We start from the raw sequence: 23,741 nt of genomic DNA on the forward strand, positions 1-23,741 counted from the left end.
AAGATTGAAACACCAGCACAAGAGCCATCACAGGACACAGGTCCAAACAGAGCTGCCACCACCAACTTCTAGCACTCTCTTGCAATGAGGGCTTCACAAAAGATAACGCTGTCAAAAAGGTCTTTTCCTCTCCCCCACAGGAAGGTTTGTCCCAGGAGCACACTCCTGTGAATGGACTCGAGTTATCCACTCTGCCTAATCAACCTAAGCAACCCTTCACGTACACGCCATCTGCAGCCGCGTATCTGTAAAGACAAACCCGTGCTTTAACATCTAAAATAAAGGCTTTAGTCTTTTACTGCGGCTGGCCATATGCTAAATCCTCCCACAGAATGAATCTCCTTTTCTTTTTTTTCACTTGTAGACATATAGGAAGCAGGACACCTGGGGAAAGGTGACGTGTTCCTGCAGTTAGAGTTTTCCAAATAGCCACCAACATGAATCTTAATGCCGAGCTCAGGAGAAGAGGGACAGCTGCTGCCTGTGCCAGCGAAGTGACAGGAAACTGGAAAGGAAATTTTCATTTATCTCTAATGACAGCTGCATGAGTTGGGTGATTTGCGGGGGGTGGGCAGGGCAGACAGACACCCAAACCTCTGCAAATTTTGTTTCCTTATTCCCCCCACTCACTATCCTGTGCTTTTCCAGCTTCAACAGCTTTCATGGATGAGGGTGGGGTTTTTTCCCTTAAGGAAGCAGGAGATGCTCAGCATCTCCCCATCAGCACGGGTACCATTCATCTGGTTGGGCTGGGGCCAGCAGGGGCAGTGCTTGTTCCTGGCTGGGCTGGGGCTGGATCCCGGCTGAGTGTACACCAGACGGGAGCAAAGACCAAGGGCAAAAGGCAGGGAGTGGGGAAGAAGAGCAAGAGCTGCTGCAGGTTGTTCCATCTATTTAGTCAAAAATTAACCACAAACCCCAAGCCTCCTCATGCACCCTCAGGAACTTTGCGCTGGGAGAACAGCACAACACAAACCCTCTGCTTTGGGGATGAAGCAAGTTTTCCCAGGCAGTGCTGTTAACGATCGCATGCTGCTGCCATACCAAATGCCAGAAGCAAAACAGAATAAAACCTGAGAACGCACTCTGATTGGGCAGGTGCAAGCCAGTGGAATTACAGGCTGACTTTGTGTTTGCTATACTCTCCTCCTGCCAGGTAAATACTTCATCCTGCACTGGGACACAATTTTCCACTGCTACAAAGCAGAGGCAAATGGGGAAGTCTTCGGCTGGCTCCATACCCGCATGAGCACTCTAGGCCCTAAGGAGAAAGGTCCCTTTGCTTCCTCCAAACAAAAAGCATTTCCCTTCCCTTTTTACAATGACTCTTATGAGCTCAATTAGCAGAAAATTGCCATTGCTGCTAGGATGTTCCAAAAAAGTAACAAAACACACCCTTAAGGAGATCTCTTTTACCATTTTTTGAGTAACAGCCTAAGATTTACACATGTGAAACTCATATCCAGCAAAAGCTGTTCATTTCAAGGACAGACATGCACAGATGCACACACAGACACAAAGTATCTGCCCAGTACAAATCTCCACAATGGACTGATAAAAGCATTTCCTGGTTGTATTTGCACTTTTTTATTGCTATCTGTCACTACAGTCACATTTTGATAAGGAAAACAAGTACAACCCTTTACAACTAAACTCCTGCATAACCAAAGCAATGCATTTCACACTTAAGGTATGGCTAACGCCCCAGTTGGCCACGTCTGGTTTTAAGAAATACTTGGACTGTTACCGTCTCTGGTGTAAAACAGGGAATGATTCAGTTGGTGTCTCCGAGTCCTGTGGTGATGAAGGTTGTAGGAAGAGGTGCCCATCGTTTCTAAGGAGAGCGAGTTCTTCTCTTAAGCACCCATCTTTTCTGCGTAGAAGCTTGATTTCTTCTCTTAGGAGGGCTGTGTCATAAGCTGCGTGCTTGAGCCGTGACTCCAGCCTGGCCTGCTCTGTGACAGCCGTAGGTTGGGTGCCCTGAAATTCTACTCCCTGTAATGAGGGAAAAGATAGCTCCTATAAACAGGGAGAATGAACACTGGAAAATAATTTCAAGCATGGAAGGCAAAGCTTTCCAAGAGGCAGGACAGCTTCATGACTTCTCCTCACTCAGAAGCAGCTGTCAGTCAGAATGAGGGATAACTAACTTATGACTGTCCCGGGGGCTGCCTTGTTCCCTAATACAGAGCAAACACTTACATTTATTTGGTTGTTTCAATGTAACAAAGGAATAACTTTGACTTGCTGCAAGATGTTTTTCAATTAGAAACAAGCTGAGTTTGTTTCAGTACTAGAAAGCAGCTAAGTAAGGAGTTAGAGAGAAGTGAAGACATGGCCTACTTGGTCAGCCACTCCCCTTGTGCCACCAGGCAAATATTAGCCCAAACTGCTGACTGCAGAGCAGGATGTGAGACGAGAGAGCCGCTGAGGGCCAGAGGATCCCTTCCCCATTTCTGAATAGTCACAAACCAGCATGTATGATAGCAGCTAAAAGGCTTACCACATCATTCTTTAGTGAAGCTAGCTTCGTTTCAAGTTGCTCCTTTTCAAGGTAAAACTGGTTCAGCTGCTGCATCTTGCTGGTGTTTTCCTTTGTCAGCTTCATTAGCTGCTGCTGCAGGTCTGAGATTCTTTTCTAGGAAGATATAAAAAGTGAGAGGAAGGACAAAAATTGTGAAGTGAGGAAGAAGTACTAGGCACAATATGTCAGAGAAGAGAGGTAAATAGACTGATCCTGCACACGCCACACTGATCCCACAGTAGCTTTAGTGCAATCTGCCATTGTCATCATCTTGTTTGTTTGTTTGTTAAACACTGCAAATGCCTAAGCAGGTAAAGCAGTTAGGCAAACGTGTGAAAGCCATTAGCTACACAGTATTTCCGTGTACGCCCTTCTGTAAGGGCAGAGTAAGAGTGTTGCCTGCTTGCACCACAGTAGCTGAACTTCGGGCATCCCCAGAGACACAAACTTTTGAGACTGCACAGCCTAGCATACCCGGCACGAGCCAGGGCTGCCTGGTACTCAGATGGTTTGTCACCAAAGGCGGTGGGAGGAGGCAGCGGATGCCTAGTGCCAGCTGGAAACCAAAGGAAAGCACTCTGGAAGAACCTCACATTGTGACCGAAGCAGAAGGATGCATTTGAGAAAAGTAAAACAAAAAGATATTAACTACCTCCAAGAGAAAATAGGATGCATAGGCAACTAGAGCAGAGATAGAAATCATGATGGGAAATGGGAGTCAAACATTATGGTCTATTAATGACAAGGGAAAAAAAACGAAATGTGAACGTGTTCAAAAAAGATTTTAGTGTAACTATTCAGCCTCAGGGAACTGAAGCCTTAACAGATCACCATCACACATGTGTCTTCCTCCTTTTCCTGCTCCTTACCTCCCACTCTTCGAGCTCCTGGGAGTGCTCATATTCTTTCTCCATTATTTGCACTTTCAGCTTTTCCACGTGTATATTAACAGAGCGTGCTTGAACTGCTTCAAAATCAACCAGTCGGCCAAACTTCTTCATCATCAGATCATTGCATGTCTCTTCCAGTCCTATCAGAAGGGGCACAAATGGCAGCGCTGTCATTCATCAATTAATAAGAATTTCTGCCTTAGCCCAGCTTTTTGTCCAAGCTCTTTGGTATCTGCCATGTAATAAATAACTAACACACAACCACACAGAGCTCACAACAGAATGTTGCTGTTTGTCCTTGCTCATGACCATGTCTGTGTGGTCACTGAGCCACACTCTAAGCCAGTCCTAGTATGCCACTCCCAAACCAAAGGGTTATTTAGGGCCTCTGCAGGTTTGGTGATGCTAGACACGTCTTTGGGTTTGGTCCTTGGGAAAGCAAAGTCTTGTGAATAGGGCTTGGTTCATTCTTCTTATGTTACACAGAGGAGGAAAGTGCCAAAAAAAAGCTTATGCAGCTTTGGGGAAAGTACTTCTTTCCTATGAGTTCTGGTTTACAGCCAGAAATAGCAATTGTGTGTCCTAACTTCCAGTGTCTCATCTCACTCAACTCCCCTTATACTAAGTTCCCAAATTATTTCACACAACCTAATGATTCCACAATACTGGAGAACTACCACTGCTTCATTAAAACTGTCCACTTGATCTGCTCTTTCTGTTTTATTTTCTGCAGTAACCAGCTGTGACATCTGTGTGAATGTAAAGACAGGCATCTGGTGAGTTACCCACACCTACTGAGGGGTACAGAACGAGCAATAGCACGCTGTGGTGTTCAGAGTCTCTGTTACTCACGTCGAATCTTTATCTCCATCTCCTTTTTGTCCTGGACAAGCTGCTTATGTTGCTTCTGGGCCTTCTTATAGATCTCTCTTTGCGCTATCTTTTCATTACGTAGGTCCACAATTCTCTTCTGCAGATACTCTAAGGACTGGTTGGTAAACACCAAAGCATGGGAGAAGTCACTGGGCATCTCTCCATTAACCAAGTACTCCACCTGCAAGAAACAGCCATAACCAAGACTGACTTTACTTAGTAAGGGTGCTGGTGATCTCTCTGGATAACAGATATGTAAGTGGTAGAGAACTAACGAGCAAGGTCCAAAGAAGGGCAACAAAGCTGGTCTAGAGCGCACGTCTTAGGAAGAGCAGCTGAGGGAGCTGGGGTTGTTTAGCCTGGAGAAAAGAAGGCTCAAGAGAGACCTTATCACTCTCTACAACTACATGAAAGGAGGTTGTAGAGAGGTGGAGATTGGTCTGTTCAACTAAATAAAAAATGATAGGACAAGATGAAATGATCTTAAGTTGCACCAAGGGAAGTTTAGATTGGATATTAGGAAGAATTTCTTTACTGAAAAGGTTATCAGGCATTGGAAGGGGTTACCCAAGGTGGAGTGGACACAACTCTCATGTCTTGGGCCCTAGAATCATTGTCACTCAACAGGGCTGAAAAGCTAGTTAGAGCTGTGACGACTGCCTACATGTGAAGCTGCCTACCCCTCTCTGGCATCAGGAACAAAGCGGGAGTAAGGGGCTCCCTGTCAGCTCTACTTTTGAATGATCTGAGAGTCACAGGATTGCAGAGTTGAGCCTTAGACTCTTCTGTCTTTATTACCAACCTTTTAATGAAGGGAGATAGAACAAAGAGCAAGCGTTGATATTGCCTGAGAGGTATATAATCCAGAACGGGCAGAGGCCTATCTTCTCTCTGAGGACAAGCTTGATCCCAGAGGAAATAACACTATTGTCTTGAGTTTTTCTTTTCATATTCTACTTATCATCCCTGTGCTAACAGCTGTGTAGATGAATGCATTGCATCCAATCCAGCATTACTGAATTAGGCAAAACTCCTATTAGTTTCAATAGTTTGGGGCTTTTTTGGTTTGTTTTTTTGGGAGGTGGTTTGTTTGGTTTTCCCCAGGAGAATATCAGTAGGTATGGACCTGAAGGAAAATCCCATGCCAAACCTATAAAAGACTTGAAGAAAATGCACATTTCAGCAATGGGCTGAACCTCCCGTCCTTACATTTTTTTTCTGTCAGTATAGGAGGAAAGAAGGAAATAGCAGCATGAAGTTCAATTAATAGCACTTTACTCCCGGGAATCTATGGTGAACCAGGAGCTAAGGACCCCAAAGAACAGTAGCACCATTGTTTAGATGTACATAGACTATTGTGCACCTGCAGATGCACAACATCTTGAATTACCTGATGGAGTTTCAAAGGCACAACTACATATAGCTCATTCATTCTCTGCTGTTTTTCCCACTGAAAGGTCTCCAGTTCCTGGTCTGCAGTGTCCAGACTGGTTTCCACTACTTTTGCCTGCAGAAAGACAAATTGTGGGCAAACAAAAATCCTGTAGTACTCAAATATATAAGGCAGCAAGGTTCTATGTTAAAGTTCCTGATCCAAAGAGAAAGAAGATAAAATGCTGTGTTTTTTCTTAATACTATAACAGATGAGTTTCACAGGCAAACACAAGGTTCATCTAAATATTCAGACAAGATCCTATCCTGAATACCTCTGTACATATGTACACTCATAAATGCCTCCTTAGAAATCCTCCTTAGCAGAGAAGCCCTGTATGTATCAAGAGAGAGCTGCTTTGTTCAGAGTCTAAAACACTTCTACATCCATAAAGTCTGCAAGATTTTTTTTTTATTGTGTTATGCCTGGAAATGGTTATTGATTCTGCATGAGAAAGAAACAATTCAGACTCAAATGTCAGACCCCAGGGTGAATATGTGGCAGCTGGCACTCAGGAAAGCTTTTAAATACTAAACAAAAAATGTTGTAAGTTAAGCATATTTGATGGAACATTTTTGAGACACAATAAAAGTAATACTTGCTTAATGTTATTTTGGCAACACTCTCTCCCCATCCCGGATAACCCTTCAAATTAAGATATTTTTGAATTAATATAAGTCAAATGTCTTGATGAATGCAGCAGCTCAAAAAAGCTAAAAGGAAAACTTGCACCAAGACAGTTTATTCAGTGATTACTATGACAAAGAGCAAAAGAAAAAAACATAACTAAAAGCAATAGATGGAAACACACCATTTTTATGCATTTATTTTAACCTGCATTTGTGTTAGGCTAAATATTCTTGAAATCTCCTCAGACACATGCACAGAGGATAGGCCAGGCTACACCAGGTGTATTACCTCAACCAGAGAATCGAGTTTCAGCTGTGGCATGGTGATTAGACAGCTGGGAAGGAACTGGACCTAAAACTTCACAGCAGCTAAGGTCGGACCACCTTGATTTACCCTTTTCTGGAGGGCAGGCAACCCATGGTGAGCTGCCTCCTGCTTCCATGCTACCACAGATATCTCCACCCAAACTGAGGCGTCTTAGATGGTTAGGATTTTGTTTTTCAATCTTAGCCAAAATCACCAGCACAACATTTTCACTGTAATGTAGCCAGCCGATGCTTGCTGAGAAGAATACGCTACCTTTTTGGCCAAGGCATTGCATTTCTTTCTGAGGTGAGCAGCAGCTTTCTTCTCCTTTGTTAAAGCTTTCTCAATGTCCAACCACTCTAGGTGTTTTGGAAGAGTACCTCACTGCAGTCTGAGAAGGAAAGAGTCAGAACAGCTTAGTTTCATCATGACTGCACTACAGTTACAGGCTTGAGCCAGCAGCTTCTACTGTGCACATTGCCCAGCACTCCCCATAAGACCGTGCTCTTGGATCCCTAGAGCTTTCTCAGACATAAACCACATTGGCCATGTTCCTCCTTGAGGGGGTGAGTGTCTTGGATGGTGTTTTTGGTTTTTTTTCTTTACATTCACTCAGGATGGTTTGTTTCCAGAAGTGAGACTAAATGCATAAAAGCCGATGTTAAAGCGAAGTGCTTAAAACTTAGCTTTCATAAGTAACGCAGTCTCAGTATTCAATACATGTTACAGTGTAATCTTAAAAATAAGTGAGCATGCAGTTATTTATTCATAGCACCCTTTGCTATAAATGATGAACTTGCTGTAGGGATCGTTTACAGCTCTATTTGTAAACATAGAATCTGTTTCTTTTGTTTCATACTATGAAAGATCTGTGAATTTCTATCTAACATAGTGATTTCAGTCATACTAATCAAGTGCGTAATTATGCCCAGGTCAGCAGACATAATAAAAAGAGTCCACTAAAGACAAAGCAAATGACATAGAAAGAGACAATTATGAAGAAGCTAATGCAACATGTAATCTCCCTATTAAATTAATAATTTGGACCTTTTAAATAAAAAGTAAAAATCTTCATTTCTTCCCAGCATCTCATTGGAAAAGGAGATGAATGAGGAGTTAATCAAAAATTCAATTTGTGGAAATGATATTAAAATCCAATTAGAAAAAAATACAAAAAAGGTAATTTGTTGGTAATTTCTAACTGAAAATAAAGCAGTGTTTCTACATGGTCGTTCACATATCACTCAGATGGGTTTTTTTCAAAAACAATACCCTGAACTATTTAAACCCGTACAAAAGAAAGAAGGAGGGGGAGGGGAAGTTGCTTGTCTTTGTTGAATGAATGAATGAATGAATGCAAAGTAAAGGTAATAACTCGACAGTTCCCCTTAAGAAAGCAGCCCAGCAACGGGCAATTGCTGCGTAAATCCACGAGGTGGAAACAAAGAGCTTAATTTAGCAGCATGGGCGGGTTCCCCGCAGAGCTTCCCTGAACAGGGAACCAGCAAGGCCAGGGAGCAGCTACAGTCTCGCTCCAGCTCCACTCCTGAGAAGAGCTTTTTTTCTCAAGAAAACAGCCGCAAAATGGTGAATGGTTCTTTACAGAGAATGATTAATTCTTAGAGCTTAACTAAGGGTTATTTTTCCTTTTTTTTTTTTTTTAATTAGAGAATCCTTTAATACGAGCAGCTTTGTTATCATTACGGAGACTTCCTGGGAAGAAAAGCTGCACTTGGGAGGGGTACACACATTCTGGCCATTATTGCCATTAATATGCAGTGAATAGCAAAAAATTCTGTGTTTTCTTTTTAAACACGCAAAATTTCCCCCTAAAAACAAGTAGCCAACACAAGGAAATGATGGTTTAGGTACTCTCTGGGCAAACGGAGTCATCATAGTCTTCAGATTCAGAATTTTCTTTATCAGTCTTCAAGCTGGACTCCTCTTCATGCTTCTCTTCATGCTCCTCTTCTTCATCTGGAAGAAAAGGACAATACTGCTGGCTTGCAGAACACCCCCAGACTTACCAGCTGTGTATTATTGCCAATGTGCTGGTGAACACAATCCCAATGATCCGTGAAAGATCACCCTGGTAATATGTGAATCCAGGTACCGTGTGCCTATTGCATTTATCTGATAATTTCACAGGAAGAAAGAAAGAAAGAGGGAGAGAAATCACGTAGTAGTGCCAAAGGCACAGGCACATTTTGGGACTTGCTTCAGTAATGTTTCCTCTCATTATGTGTGCTAGGAATAATAAACCCTGTGGGTTTACCATTCTACTACAGAGATTATTCAACCAAGCAAAATATAGAGGCACAAAACTGTCACAAAACCGCCATTGTTGTCTGCACTTTTTGCTAATCGCATCCCACTTGAAACTCTTAACAGTTTAAAACCAAGTCACTAAGATAAATTAAATCCTTTCATAATATGTTTAGCCTCGTGACTAACAGAAGATTGCAGATTAGGTATACGATGTCTCATTAGTCAATGGACAGATTAAAGGAGAATGTCATGAATGGGCAGACTAATTACTTATCCATAGCTCCCATTCCCTACTATGTAGGAAGTATCTATTTAAAGCTTTGCCTCTTCTTCGTACCAATGATCAATCCTCCACACTGACTTTCAGGAAGTAAACTGCAGGAGCTGTCATCAGACCAAATGTAGTCCTGCTAGAGATTGAATTATATCATTGTTAGCACTCAAGATGGCTGACACAAAACTCGGGTCAGTATATAAACAAATATGGGTACCTCTGATCCATGGTTTTTTCGAACCGAGTTCAGCACTTTACGTACCCAGGGCTCCAGCTAGCCTGAGAGACACTTACTTGACTGCACAGAACTATGTGTAACAAAACCACAAAGCAAAAAGAACAGTATCTCCAACCTGCTTCTCTTCCTTCTTCTTCTTTTTCCATGCACTTGATTTTCTTCTTCAGAACCTTGGTCAGAAAATCAGCAAACTCATTGTTTTCTCCAAGCGATGCTTGGAAGTTGGCATAAAGAGCCTTCTCACATTCCTGAAGCTTCACAATCTCACACTTTCTATCCTCCATCTGTGCAAGGTAGCTGTTCAGTTTTGACTAAACAAACAAAATAGCTACTTCAGTTCAAAGGTACAACTCAAGCATGTATACAGGATGCATCTGTGAAGATCTGGAAATGCAAAACTTGGTCTTTCTCTCTTTAAACCTATGCTTCAACCAAGCAAAATCTAGAAGTATGTTCTTAAGTACATGATTTGTCACTTATTCCACATCATAGAATTATGAAAAGATTAACTCCCAGAAGTTAAAAGTGTTGAATATCAAGAGTTTCTTGTTCTTCAAACTTCAGCACTAGATGATGGATCAGTGCTAAAATGAAATAAAAAGATGCCACCATTTACTCTGTGGCTTGCTTTTGTTTCAAGCCACACATTAGTGGTACTGTTAAACACAGAGCCATGTGGCCTACTTACTTGTGTGGTCTTTTGGTCACTGATGAGGGTGTTAACACGTTCCTTGAGAAGGTTCTCATGTTTCTCCATGTTCTTCAGGATAAGCAGCTCTTCATACCACGTGATGTAGCGCAGGTCAGCAATTTTCATCTGCACATCCAGCTTCAGTTTCTTGTGTCGCAGAAGGCGAAGTTCAGCATCAAAGTTGATCACCAGTGCATTGATCTGGAGTATATCATAGAATCATAGAACAATTTGGGTTGTAAGGGACCTTAAAGATCTCCTCATTCCAACCCCTCTGCCATGGGCAGGAATACTTCCCATTAGACCAGGTTACTCAAAGCACCATCCAACCCGGTCTTGAACACTTCCAGAGAGCTGGGATCTACAAATTCTCTGGGCAACCTGTTCCTGTGTCTCACCACCCTCACAGTAACAAATTGCTTCCTAATATCTAATATAAATCTACCCTCTTTCAGTTTGAAGCTGTTACCCTTCACCCTTTCACTACAATCCCTGATAAAGAGTCCCTCCCCTTCTTTCCTGTAGGCCTCCTTCAAATACTGGAAGGCTGCTCTAAGGTCTCCCCAGAGCCTTCTCTCTTCCAGGCCAAAGATGGTTTATGCATTTAGATTGGGCTTTTAAAGAAGATTTTCCATTACTAAGCATTTTGCTTACTTTCTTTTGTTCCTTTTCTAATTAAACAAAATAATTTTTGAGACCAAAGGGTTGAGAGCCAAGAACATCATGAATCTACAAAGTTGTAGTGATGCTCTTTTTTTCCCCTCTTTGTCACTTTTCAAGTAATTTCTAACATTTGACTTGTCTTTTTTTGGCCACTATGTTCATAGTTTCATAGAACAAACAGTAAGAAATCTAAAATCTGTTCGTCAAGTGGTAATAGTAAGCACACAGGTCATAGTTAGGGATTTATACTGATTTAACTGGTAAATTTGCATCAGATAGCATTTTCCTGAACTTCAGAAAGGCAAGAGTAGCTGCAATCCTGAGATAGTAAAGGCTTTGGTTTTATTTCTGATGCAGTGAGATGTTCAATCTGACAAAAAAACCCTGTTTTTATTTCCTACCTTTTTAATCAAGGTCTCCTGAAAGTATAGATTTTTTATCTTCTCCCTCTTTAAAATTTCCAGTTCCATTTCCGTTGGCTCTGCCTTCTCAATCTCAAGCACCTTTTGCTGCTCTGTGACCGCTGATTTCATCGGGTGTATACCTGTAGCCTGTGCCACAGGGTCAGTCTCTTCAATGGAAGGAGCTCGAAGAAGCTCATGCCTAGATTCATGAGATGAAGGAGACTCTTTCAATTGTTCCTGGACTTTTGTCTTGGCCTCCTGCTCCTCCTTGAACTTCAGGAGGGTGTCACTGTCACACTCAAATTTTTTTTCAGGAATCTCATCTGGGTATAACTGAGGGATCAGGGGAAGAGGGAGGCATTCTGATAAATCCAAGGCTGCCTGTATGGATTTCAATTCTTGAACTAAACGCTTGATTTCATCAATAATAGAAACCTTGAGATCCCGCAAAGACATGATCGCTTTGTTCATACTCAGTTTCCTCTCATGGATCTGTAAAGGAAAAATCATTTTAGTAGGGTTCCCCAAGGACAGTTACATGTACGTAGTCTTCCCCAGCACAAGTATGAGTCAAGAGGCTTGTCATACTGATTTTCCTTCTTGCCATACTTTCTTTTCTGTATCATCTCCACACATTAGAATTTTTTTAACAGCTGTCTTTCAGTCTGTGGTTTTAAAATCTTTGGAACCACCTGTCTTGCTCTGCTTCACAGAAAACATCAAAGGTGTAAGAATGGAAATGAGGTTTCCTTATTCTCTCAGTTCCTCACTTGATTGTAAGTTTCTTGACATGAGATACTGAAGTAGTGCAGAAAGCAGATAGAGGCTGTGAAAATAAGCTGTGGATTGTAGAGAATTAGTCACCTCGGCTTTCTCTCATTAAATACAGAGTAGCTCAGCTTTGGTACATGGCCCTCTTTTCAGGCATACAGTACAAATACTACACTAACAAAAAGAAAATCAGATTATTTTTTTTTAGTATTTTGTAAAGCAAGCTTCCATGCCCAAGACAAAAGAAATACACCTGAGAGGACCTTTACTGTACACACTATGAAATGCACAGCTCTACAGAAATCGCTTTGTCATTGAAACAAAGCTCTTAACTCACAAAACTTCAAAGATACTAAAGCAGTCCTCTGTAAATGTAGGTTCTGGAAGGCAGATGAAATTCTTACCTTTTATATGTGGTGGCGAAGCTGAAATCACAGCTACTGCAGGTGGTTAGAAGAGGAACAAAGTTCTGACTTTTCGAAGTATAATAGATAGCAATATTAAAAGCAAGAAAGTAACATTCTGTCAGATGCTTTTGGATTTCATACAAGCCACTAGATGGCCAAAACAAATTCTTTCCAGGCCTTGCAGCAATCCAGAGTCCCAAAGTCAACTCAGAAACCTCTGGCATCAGCTGAATATTTTAACTCTAACTCAAGATGAAGAGCTATTAATTTGAGAAGTGACACTTATATCAGATGTCAGGATGGGAATTAAGTTATCCATCCTTGAATATCGAAAAGCCATTTCAGCATAGTCCAGGCAACCTGCTCTAGATGGCCCTGGCTGAATAGAAGGTTTGGACTAGATTGCCATCAGAAGTGTCTTCCAACTTCAATCATTCTGTGATTCTGTGATAAGGAGATGCTGTATTAATTTACTCTTTTCAGATGAAATAATAAATGAATGTGACTTTCAAAACCTGCTTGGATGCGTACCTGTGTGGCTGCCCTAGGCGATCCTGTTCTGGCAGGGGGGCTGGACTAGATGATCTCTAGAGGTCCCTTCCAACCCCTGACATTCTGTGATTCTATGATCTAAGATTAATATACTTGGCAGAAAAGTTTCTGATCCTTATAAAGGAAAATAACTCTGTACATCAGCCACCTGAAGTAACTGGAATATTTCATCCACATAAACCTGGAATTTACAACAAGAACTATTCACCATTTGCATTGGCTTGTCCTCTTGAGTTAGATTAATCACTGGGTATTTAGTAGCACCAGCACTACAATGAAGTACTGGAGCTGAAGCATAAGATTAAAATGATCCAACAAATCCCTTGAGAGTGTAGCATTGCTTTGGTACTGCTTAGACCTCGCTATCAAAGTGACCTAGCCTAGACGGTGCCTCCCATTAGGCAACGGGTTTATGAGGATAAGACTGGCGAAGATTCAGGGCCACTGAGTGTATAACTTGCACTTCACCAGACAAAGATAAACCAAGCAGGAAAGAGGCTCCTCTGTCAATATACAGGGTGAGAAATAAGCCTTCCTACCAAAAAGCAACTAGACACTTCCAAGTACAAGAGATGTATTTCTTCACTGTTCTTTTAGCTAAAGAAATTTGTCATTCTTTCACACTCCAGCCAAATCAAATGAAAAACATTCCTGGGAGAAGAAGGATGGGGTGATAGAAGGTACAAAGAGAGCAACAAAGATACCGCGCAACTTTTGAGCTTCTTGTGTCTTTGTGGTTACAAGATGTGTGGTAGCTGTAGGAGTCCTATTACAGAAAGGTGGCTCCAAAAAGACCTGGTTTATCAGGAAGATCCCAAAGCTTAGTACCCAGAAGAAGTGATTGCCAAAGTGCAAATACAGAGTCCACACTAGAAACACATGTGCTTGCTCACATCCCTGTTTTTGTAAAGGTATTTCATGGCAGGAGTTATTTAGCACAGTGTTTTAAGGAAAGTATACCAGTTACTAGAGTTTTTGAAGAATTCAGAAAAACAGATGTTCCTCTGAAGTACTAGAAAAGGCAAACCTTATTTCTTGTTTAAAAAGAGTTCTCCTGGATTGATTCAAGTTCGAGCTCGGTCCCCATGTGTTGCCAGGTGTAGTCGAGAGGTGGCGTCGCTGCCCAAAACAGGGAGGTTGGACTAGATGATCTCTAAGGTCCCTTCCAGCCTAGGCCATTCTATGATTCAGTGATTCTATGAAGTGGTAACGATTCACAAGAGAAGGGCTGCTTTGTAACTAAAGCTGACTCAATGCAGTCTCTTCTTCAAGGCCTTTTCCCGTATTTGTTTTGATTTCCTTTCAAAAAAATGTCTTCAGTGACTAATATACTACCCTCATTCCCCCCAAAATGGGTAAAAATACACATCAGTAAATCAGTTTACATACCAACACTTCCAGGGATCTAAGCTGCATCACCTTCTTCTCAATGTTCATACGCTTGTGTTCAGGGACTCTATAGCTTGGGGAAGCCTTCAGCTCATAATATCCCATAGTTTCCCATGCTTTTTTGATGTCCTCAATATCTTTGGGATTCTCATAGTCATCACTAGGTTTGCTCTTGTATCTGGTAAGTACAAAACAAAGCTGATCTTAAAAGACAATAAGGACAGAGATGAACAAAGAGGGTCATTTCACATCTTCTGATTTGGGTAGCAAGGCTTGGGAAGTGAGCTAGGGATCAAGAATCTCACACCTCTTTCAGAAAAGAATGGCTTCTTTGGGAAGAATGCCTTTGCACATTTGAATGAAAACATCAGATTAATTTTTTTTCCCCTCAGGAACTCTTATAACATAGCTCTGCCATGAGACAGGTTAAACCCTTACATCTGGACTGAGTTCTGGGTTTAGTGAGTACATGCTGCTTTCCATCTCAGGGACGCTTGTTTCTACACTCTGTCAGCCTGTAGCACAGAGTACCAGAAGCTACCCTATACCGTTAAACACTATACTGTGTTCTGACTCTACATTGGTCCTATCCCCTTTCATTCATCTTTTGATGAAGAACTTTTGTACTTCCGTGAGCATTCAAAGATGTCTCATTGCCCCTTCTTGACTCACAAGATAAAGACCAGTGTGGAGCATGAAGGCATGTCACAAACTCTCACATAACAGCCGTGAGTTAGCGTGTGCAGCCTCTGCTCTCTGTGGTACTGACGGGGTTAACAGAGTTGACTAATAGTTCAGGTGTTTCTCAGTCATAGTCGATTTAGACACCTTTTTACTCCTTATCTGAAGATGCAGCTACCTAGCGGCATTCAAGTCTTTTATAATATTTTTGAAAAACCATAGAAACTAACTGAAAGATTTTGAATGCTCTCTTGAGACTCAGAGATACATGAATACTCATCTATTTTAATTATAATCATTAGAAATGCATAAAAAAACAGACAAAGAGATTATAGTGCCACATGACAGTTAAATAGCATCACTTGACCTCAAAGGGGAAGCAGAACTGAAAGAGCACAGAGTCCAGTTCATGACTCACAATTCATCCCACTCAGCCTTCCTTTTCATGATCTTAGCTTCCACCTCGTCAGATTTCTCAACGATTCTTCTGATTTTCTCATGTTTACTTTCTATATAATGTGCAGCTTGCTTTCGGACCTCTGATGTCTTCAGCTTTTCAGCCTCGCCCTCGAAAATTCTAGCACCTGGACCAAAAAACAACCATATGAAAATGTAAATCCCATGCAGCACACTGCAGTCCCAACTACTGGAAACCCCATGGGATGGCTCCTGTAGAGACGGTGTCAATCAGTAGAGTTCCAGTGTAGTGGATGTTCTGAATGTATCTGGGTTCTTTGACTTAACTCGTAGTCGCATTCTACCCACGAGGTTGATAAAAAATTGCTGACATTGACCTAAAACTACACATGTGTGTTACAATGCATGTAGGTACCCAAAAAACACATCACAGTCATGTTTCTTTAAAAAAGAATTTATAATTTCCTTAGCTTTGATTCAGAAAAAGAAACTGAGGTGAAAGACAGACACCACATTACCGTTAAAATTTAAATGGTCATCGTTCGCCTTATGCATAGGTGTTGTCTCTGTGATGATCTCCTTTTCTTCTGGTTGTTCCCATGCTGGTTCATCCTGGTAGTATTTCTTAGACATTGCTAGAAGTCTATAAGTAGAAATCTGATGATTGCTTTGAATAGCATGAACAACAACAGTGTCAAATTCCAGTGAGTCCCGAAACCTGAAAAGCCGAATTAGACAGAACCCGTATGATGTCAGTAGGCACAACCTACCATTCTGCCTTGACCAAAAGGCCACAAATAACATAGAAAACCCGTATGTTGTCAGTAGGCACAACCTACCATTTTGCCTTGACCAAAAGGCCACAAATAACATAGTTTACCTACTGCACATACAATCATTACATGCAAATTCACAAGCCCATAAGTAACAGCACGACGATATCTGACACTATCTATTGACTTTTATCCAATCTAAGAATGAAGATGCTCAAGAATAAACATATAAAGTCCTCTCCCAGTATTGAAACTTACACTGGGTTCTTAATGAAAATATCTTTCATCTTCCATTAAGGACTGATTAAAAATATGTTAACTCAAGTCTTTTTTCCAGTCATACACTCTGTGTGCCTAAAGTGTTCTCATTATTGTGTATTATCTCTATTTATTTTCAGGAATTAATCTTTTTGCTATATACCCAGATTTAAGAAAATCAACCTAAAATGCACCTCACATTTAAACTTGTGTTCCTGAGAAAGTTTATTTCATAACTTTAAATTGCATAGGAAACACTGTGTTAGCAGTGACACTAAAATACCTGACAGGCACACAACACGACTGAAACACAGGTTAAATTTCACAGGTTGTTCTTCAAAGTTACAATGAGAGTTTTTGGTTCTTACTGAACTTACTAGTAAAAACCCAGGCAAACTTAAGCCTCAGAAAAACTCCACAGTTTTCTTCACACAGAAGTGAATAAGCATGAAGCTAATTCTTTGATTTGAATATCTGAATTTTCACCAAAGATTCAAAAGAATAAGTACACACGAATGTCAGTATATACTCTTGTATACATTGCAAGTAAAATAAGAACAAAATCACAACAAAACAGATGAAATAATGTTTTTATGAGGGGGACAAAAAATAACATTCTTTTCACTGTGGCATGTACAATTTCACAAATTATAAGCCCCATGCAAGATCGGAGGGAGAATTAGAAGAAAAGAGGTACGTACTGATTTCGCAGTTTCTGAAGTCCAATCAAGCGTTTCTCACGCTCCCAAGCCAGCTCCTTCTGCACTAACTGGATTCTCTGTGCCGTCTGCCTAGACAGCTCCTCAAAGATCCCGTGGTCCATCTCAAACTGCTGCGGAAAGACAGAAAACCCAGCATCACGTTAATATGGCTACTAGGCTTTGGTAATAAATATTTTTGTCCAGGTGCTGGAGTTCCATGCATATCAACACAATCCTTTATTTCAGGAGCTATTCAGATCTCCAGAGAACCACATTTTTCCCACATGGTTCTTAAATGGCACAAACCATCAGCTCTGATACAGAAGTCTCAGCAAATTATATATTCATAGAACAACCTTAATCCAAAGAGTTGGACATATTTTGCACCAACACAGTAGGTAGAAACATTTTAGAAGAAGGTGCCTTTAAAGGTAAACGACCCTTGTAAAAACTAGATGAACCTCTCTGCGCAGCTGCATATGCTTGGGCAACTCTTGATTCTTTTGAAGAAGAAGAAGAAACTTATGCCTCAGTGCAACTAATTCTTCTCTTTTCTTCCTTTTTTTTTCTTCAGCTTCCTTCATTATCCGTTCATTCTCTTTCATCTGCTTGACTTCCTCAATGCTGCAATGCATGAAAAAGGAAATGATGTTATCTCAGTGGAATAGAGGAAAGATTACTTTACATAACCTTTTAGATTCTCCTTGACAGCCTTAAACTCCCAATGAACTCAATGGCTCTTAAGGTAACTTAGAAAGGAATCATCTTCCTGTATATTTGTTCAGTCCTAACCTCGTGGGGCTTTGACCTTGACCTTGTGTTGTCTCTGTATTCTGAAGTAAGTCTCAGAGTACCATATTTTAATTACTGCCACAGAAAAGTAAATGAAATGGAGGGAAAGGCTGATAAAACCTGGTGGAAATGACCCAGATTCAAGCTAATCAACCTCTCCCTCCTCTTAGGAGGTAAGAAGAGCTACCAACACATGAAAGTCTCTTTCATAATTATCGAAGTATCTCTTACTGGTAGGCATTGGGATCCTCAATGTCTTCAACAGCCTTCTCCTTCTCAGGACCACTCTAGAATAAAAATGTTGTCTTGCCTTTAAAAGAGCAATAATAGTTTCAACAGACAATAAAGCTTTTGCAAACATTAAGACAGAGTCCCATTGCCTCTCACAAAACCAAAAGAAACCCTCATGATCAATATTGCTATACAGGCCTTAAATATCAGGTTTTAATGTTTCAAGAAGAAAAAGCAATTAAGTTGGCTTCCATGTAAAAGAACTAATGAAACATAGTTCTTAGGGACAGGGAATATGAATCCTATAACCTCCCCATCAACAGTAACTAACTTCACTTTATCCTCTAACATCTTTGGTTGTCTACCCCCAAACCCAGTTCTGTCTCCTCTCACTGCCCCGTTGACAAGAGACAACATTTCCTGGGCTAATTCCAAGTTACATGTGTAATTAATCCAGTTTGCTTCTGACGATTGCATAATGGGCTCCCAATTATTAGCTGTGAAGAACGACAGATGGATGGACACTGCAGTCACACAAGTCTCATTTCCCTAGGCAATCATGCTCGAAAAAAAGAGGGGGGTGCTATCACCCTAGAGTAATATGGTCATACTAAATTGATCTATAATTTAACTCAATTAGTTTCAGAGGATTTGTATTTGATTCTCTAAGAATCTTATTAAATTTAATGAAGATGGAATTTTTAAAATCTTCCATATGACTTAAAACTGGAATAGATACTTAATGAGATATACTTTGATAAGGGAAAAAAACTCTATTAGGATGGTCATTAAGCAATGTTGCTAGCCTGAACAATAGAAATTGGCCATAAAGATCTTTATATAGAGCTACGTACAAACTCAAAATAATAAAACTGTATACATGCTTTAGAGTTGCATAGCAATCACTACTTATAATACTGGAGCTAGTAAGGCTCTGATATCACATGTTCTAATCATTCACTTAGTTTAAGAAAATAATTTTAGGTCTATTCTCAGTGCTATATATTCTTGTGATACTGGTAAAGAATTTCAGCTAGTCACAAACAATTTAACTAAATGACCAAAATCACAATTTCCTCTCTGTCTCCCTTGTCTTGCACATTATTAGTAGAACTGAGTTCCAGTGTCACCTGTTCAGACATGATGATCTCTACAGTGATTACAGAACATCTGTAAAATCACTGCTGCTAATGCTGTCCAAGAGTGGAAGAGTAATGGGACAAGCATAGTATTGTGCTATTTTGCAAATTGAAGAAATCCAACTTGTGAATTGTATACGAATGGTACTAGATGCACTAAAAAACTACACATTTTATATTCTCCAGCATAATTTCTAGAATCACCATCCAGAGCCAAATCATACTTTACTGGAATTAAACCCAAGACATGTATTAAGTGCTTTCATTCTAGGAATGTGCATAATTACACCTTTGAGTGGGAAAAGACTAGCAGAATATTACATATGAACAACACACACTATGTTTATTTGGAGTGAAACTCAAAGAGCTATTTTTCCAAATTGTTTGGGAAACCTCAACTTTCACTGTGAAAGATCTATGATGCCAAATAATCAAACTGCATTTGTCCACCTGCAGTAGCTTCATAAGCCTAATTCAGTGAAAGAGGATAGCAACTTACCCTAGGAGAGGGGATTTTGGCTTTTAGCTCTTTGTGAACATCCACTGGAGACAAGATGTTGAAAGCAAAAATGTTTCCATCTCCACCACAGCTAATCAGAAACCTATCATCATAACTGGAACAGATTCCCCGGATCTGGCCATAATCATTGTCATGTACATTGAAGGACCAGTATTCCTTCAGGGTATCCACTGAGACGTCTTTATCGCAGAGAGGATAAACTCGCAGTGCACCATTCTGCATCCCACAGAACATCAGTTGTCTGCTGGCACTGTCAAATAGGCAACAAGAAACTGTAATAGCAGGCAACCTGTAACAAGCAAGGCCACAGCCCACAACATGATACTTGAAAAGAGCTAATCTAGCTTAATAAATGTAGCTTTCCCCAGTTTGTAAGATGAGACCAAAGTATTTGGACTATTTAAAGTATGTGTGGTACTTCTACAAAATTATTTCCAGCTAACAGGCTGCTCAAGAATAGTCCAGGGCTTGCTGGGCATCATGGAACTGGTTTCAGCCCTGAGTTGGGCAGGGTAGCTGTCCTGTGTTGGAGTCTAGTGGGTTGTGGTTTTTTTGTAAAAAGTGGAGGCAGACTAATGCAAAACTTTGAGATCCTCCCCCACCCGCAGGTAGGAGTTGGACCTGCCTCTGGTCAGGGCCAGGTCAGTCAGCACCTCAGCTAGTATTTAAGAGGAAACCCCATTGTTCTACCTCTCTTTTGGTTTCATCTAGTTTTGAGCTGTCCTGTCTTCAATGTTGGGGAGATTTTCTGTTGGAAGAGGGGGAGGTGAGAGAAGAACAACAAAACATCCTCCTGAAAAGAAAGAGTGGGAGAAGAGTCCCAGAGGAGAAAAAGAGAAGGCTGCCAGAGCAGAACCTCTCCCTGGAACCTGTGGTGGTTGAGATGGCAGGAAGGTGACTGCTTGCCAGCTGAGGGAAGTGGCAAAAATGTCCAGGATGCAGTGGTACATGCAGAGCCACATGCATGAGGGGAGAGAGAATGAGCATCAGCGGGGGACGCGCCCAGAGAGATTCATGGCCCCGATGGACTCACGAGGAGGAAGAGGATTGCCTCCTGTGAGGTGGACACCACACGGTATGAAGGAGAGACTGTGAGGAGCCCTCTTCTCAAGGAGGAATGGCCAGATGGACTGCACCCCCCCACTCCCTGACCCCCTCGCTCTGATGAAGGCAGAGGAGGTAACCAGGAAGATCGGAGGGGGGGGGGGGGGGGCAAGGGTATTTGAAGTAAGGGCAAAGTGTATTTAAGATCAGATTGTATTTATTGGTGTATTCCTCTCACTATCCTACTTCATAAATAGTGGTGGTGAATTAAATCAATGTTTTTCTCCCCAAGTTGCTCTGGTACTTTACCCATTATCTTAAATGGTAGATTATTACCCTCCCCCTCCTTAATCTCAAACCCTTGAGCCTTTTTAGTTGAATCGTATCCCTCCACATCCCTGTGGAAATGGAGGTGAGGCAAGGAGTGAGCTGGAGACTGCGTGGTTTTTTGCCCAGTCAGCTTGAACCACGACAGCAGCAGACACAAAGTTCGGAGCTAGAAAAGCAGTTTTCTCTTCCTGCTCTCCTACTAGTATGGATGGTGGCAAATGCAGCCAACTGTAGATTAAAGTCTGAACTAAACTCACCTCCTTAAATACAGAGCATGCCTAGCCTTACAGGGAATCTAATACTGGAAGTCTGAAAATAGATCACCCCTTCCACCCATACAGTTCACTGTATTCTTTGCACAAGAGGGATAGACCGATTCCTCTGTGTTCTCCTCAGGGGCTGTGTCCTCTCTTTGTTAACTACAAAAAAGAACTGTGTTTGTGGTGATCACAATTTGTAGACAATTCTAATGGTTGTCCTGGAGAGTACCATCTAGGATGTTTAAGTCCTAATCAGTACTTAACTGAAAATCAGATGTTATCATCTTTGAAGGGCTTTTTAGGTTACTCTGTCAGACCTAGTGCCCAACTGTGTCCATCAGGAATTTTAAGTGAAATTCAGTGCCAGAATAATCAGAGAGAGTTCTTGCATACCAGAGTTGAGCCACAATTTATAAAGGGACAAAGCAGTGTACCTTCCTCCTTTTCAGGTTCAATTTCATTAAGGTTTATCACAAAGCTATCTGTTACACTACAGAGTTTTACCAGAAGGAGATTTGCTGGATGGGATTGTCATCAGTGTCCTCAATAGGGATCACTTCAAAGGGTTCATCCTTCCTGTTTTGGGGATCTTCTTCCTGATCATGTGAGAATTCACAGTGATAGAGGAACCCTGAGTCATAACCACCCTGAAGACAAGAAAGATCAAAAAGAAATGGTGACAAAAGAAGACTGAAGCAGCTGACCAGGCAAAAGGAATTTTCAGAATAATTCTTCCTTTCTTAAGGTTCTATGATAGGTTAGAAAATGTTACTGCCAAACATCTAGAGATGCTATTTACCCATGGAGAAAAAATCATCATGATCACTGGCATTACAAGCCATCCTGCCAAGATGGTAAGATTCTATCTTCTGCTTGTGTGGGAACAGCTTAGGCTTTGTGCCCATTCAGGCATGACAACAAGCGCACCTATTGGAAATTTACTGAACAATCTGAGTTGGAGTCACGCTGCTGGTTTACTTCAGAAAGACCACTGAAACCAGTTATGAAGGGAATTCCATGTCCTGGAGATGGCAGGTTTCAAATAATCAGTTTGCTAAGGCATTGAGATGGAAATGGAAGGTTGTCACATCTTGCAATCCCAACAACACGAAATACAAATTGATTTACCAAGGAAAGCCAAAATTTTCCTGGTGCTGAATAAAACCCACAGAGAATGGGACTGGGCTCCTTCGGTATGTAGAGAGGTGGCAATGGCTCTTCTTCAGGCTCCTTTTCAGGTTTTTCTTCTTTTATCTCATTTCCCATCTCCAGCTGCTGCCTTACCCATTCAAGTTTTTCTTTCTCTTTCTCTTGCTTTTTTTTCTCTCTCAGTGCAATCTCCTCTTCCAGCTATTACAACAAGCAGAGAAATATACAGACGTGATGGAGTCTCATAAATGAAACCCGAGGTGGTCCTAGCATTATGTATAAAGAACATATAGAGAAATCCCTTTTCTGTCAACAAAGCAGAGATCAACCAGACAACATGGGACTCCAGTGGAATGCCTCCATTCCCCTCCTCTAAAAGTAGTTTATCTCATAGTCTTTTGAACCATTTGAAACCGTTCTGCATGAGAAGCAGACCAGCATTTCCTCAGAGAGATTATTCCCAATATTAACCACTATTAGCACACTACTTCTGCAAAACTCCGAAACCTCGTCCTCTGCCTGACCAGCAGAAAGAAAAGCACTGCAAAGCTGAACTCAAATTCCCGAGTTCCAGTGTATCATTGATGTAGAGTAAAACAGAGAAGCTGTAATGGACTTTACTACTTCTGAACAATGAAGACAAGGCGTTTGCAGATTTATAGAAACATAAAACCCCCCTTTCCATAAAAGTCTATTTTAGCATAAACAAATATCAAACATTCTCTAAAACAGGATCTTCCTAAGAAGGTATGAGATAGCAAATCAAAGAGAAAGGTCCGGAATGGATCTCAAAAGACCATTCTTCTGCCCATAAGCAGAATCAGCTAAACCTTAAATATTATTGGCTGAGGTTTGTCTGACCTACCCTTTAAAAGCCTGCAGTGGGGAATCTCCAGTCTATGCAAACTATTCCAGAGCTTCACCACCCTTACTGTCAGATCTCCTTCCTTACATCCTATCTAAATCATATCTCTCTCCCAATGTTATTATTCTGACTAATCAAAAAAGCCAAAAAAACCCCACTAACAACAAAACACCATACACATTCTTTCAATCTTTCCTTACATGTGTATGCTAACTTTGTGATCATTCTTGTGGTTCTTTCTGTGAGAAAACCACCAAGAAATCTTTCTC

At 41.1% G+C, this 23,741-nt stretch overlaps 1 protein-coding gene across 1 annotated transcript in view; it reads right to left on the bottom strand.

The window, feature by feature from the left end:
- Positions 1–2,339: 2,339 nt before the first annotated feature.
- Positions 2,340–23,741, bottom strand: part of CFAP44 (cilia and flagella associated protein 44) — a gene marked incomplete at its 5' end in the record, with an annotated part of 41,066 nt that continues 19,664 nt past the window's right edge. Inside the window, 19 exons of the mRNA XM_009867098.1 lie at positions 2,340–2,396; positions 2,504–2,638; positions 3,394–3,554; positions 4,267–4,468; positions 5,678–5,794; positions 6,929–7,014; positions 8,528–8,632; positions 9,551–9,746; positions 10,124–10,327; positions 11,191–11,685; positions 14,313–14,490; positions 15,412–15,577; positions 15,929–16,128; positions 17,143–17,273; positions 17,604–17,766; positions 18,166–18,221; positions 19,804–20,074; positions 21,963–22,105; positions 22,587–22,808. Of these exons, the coding sequence (XP_009865400.1) occupies positions 2,340–2,396; positions 2,504–2,638; positions 3,394–3,554; positions 4,267–4,468; positions 5,678–5,794; positions 6,929–7,014; positions 8,528–8,632; positions 9,551–9,746; positions 10,124–10,327; positions 11,191–11,685; positions 14,313–14,490; positions 15,412–15,577; positions 15,929–16,128; positions 17,143–17,273; positions 17,604–17,766; positions 18,166–18,221; positions 19,804–20,074; positions 21,963–22,105; positions 22,587–22,808 (3,288 nt within the window). The remainder of the gene's footprint in view (positions 2,397–2,503; positions 2,639–3,393; positions 3,555–4,266; positions 4,469–5,677; positions 5,795–6,928; positions 7,015–8,527; positions 8,633–9,550; positions 9,747–10,123; positions 10,328–11,190; positions 11,686–14,312; positions 14,491–15,411; positions 15,578–15,928; positions 16,129–17,142; positions 17,274–17,603; positions 17,767–18,165; positions 18,222–19,803; positions 20,075–21,962; positions 22,106–22,586; positions 22,809–23,741) is intronic.

This window comes from Apaloderma vittatum, unplaced genomic scaffold (genome assembly GCF_000703405.1).
Source record: "Apaloderma vittatum isolate BGI_N311 unplaced genomic scaffold, ASM70340v1 scaffold12853, whole genome shotgun sequence".
Taxonomy (NCBI): domain Eukaryota; kingdom Metazoa; phylum Chordata; class Aves; order Trogoniformes; family Trogonidae; genus Apaloderma; species Apaloderma vittatum.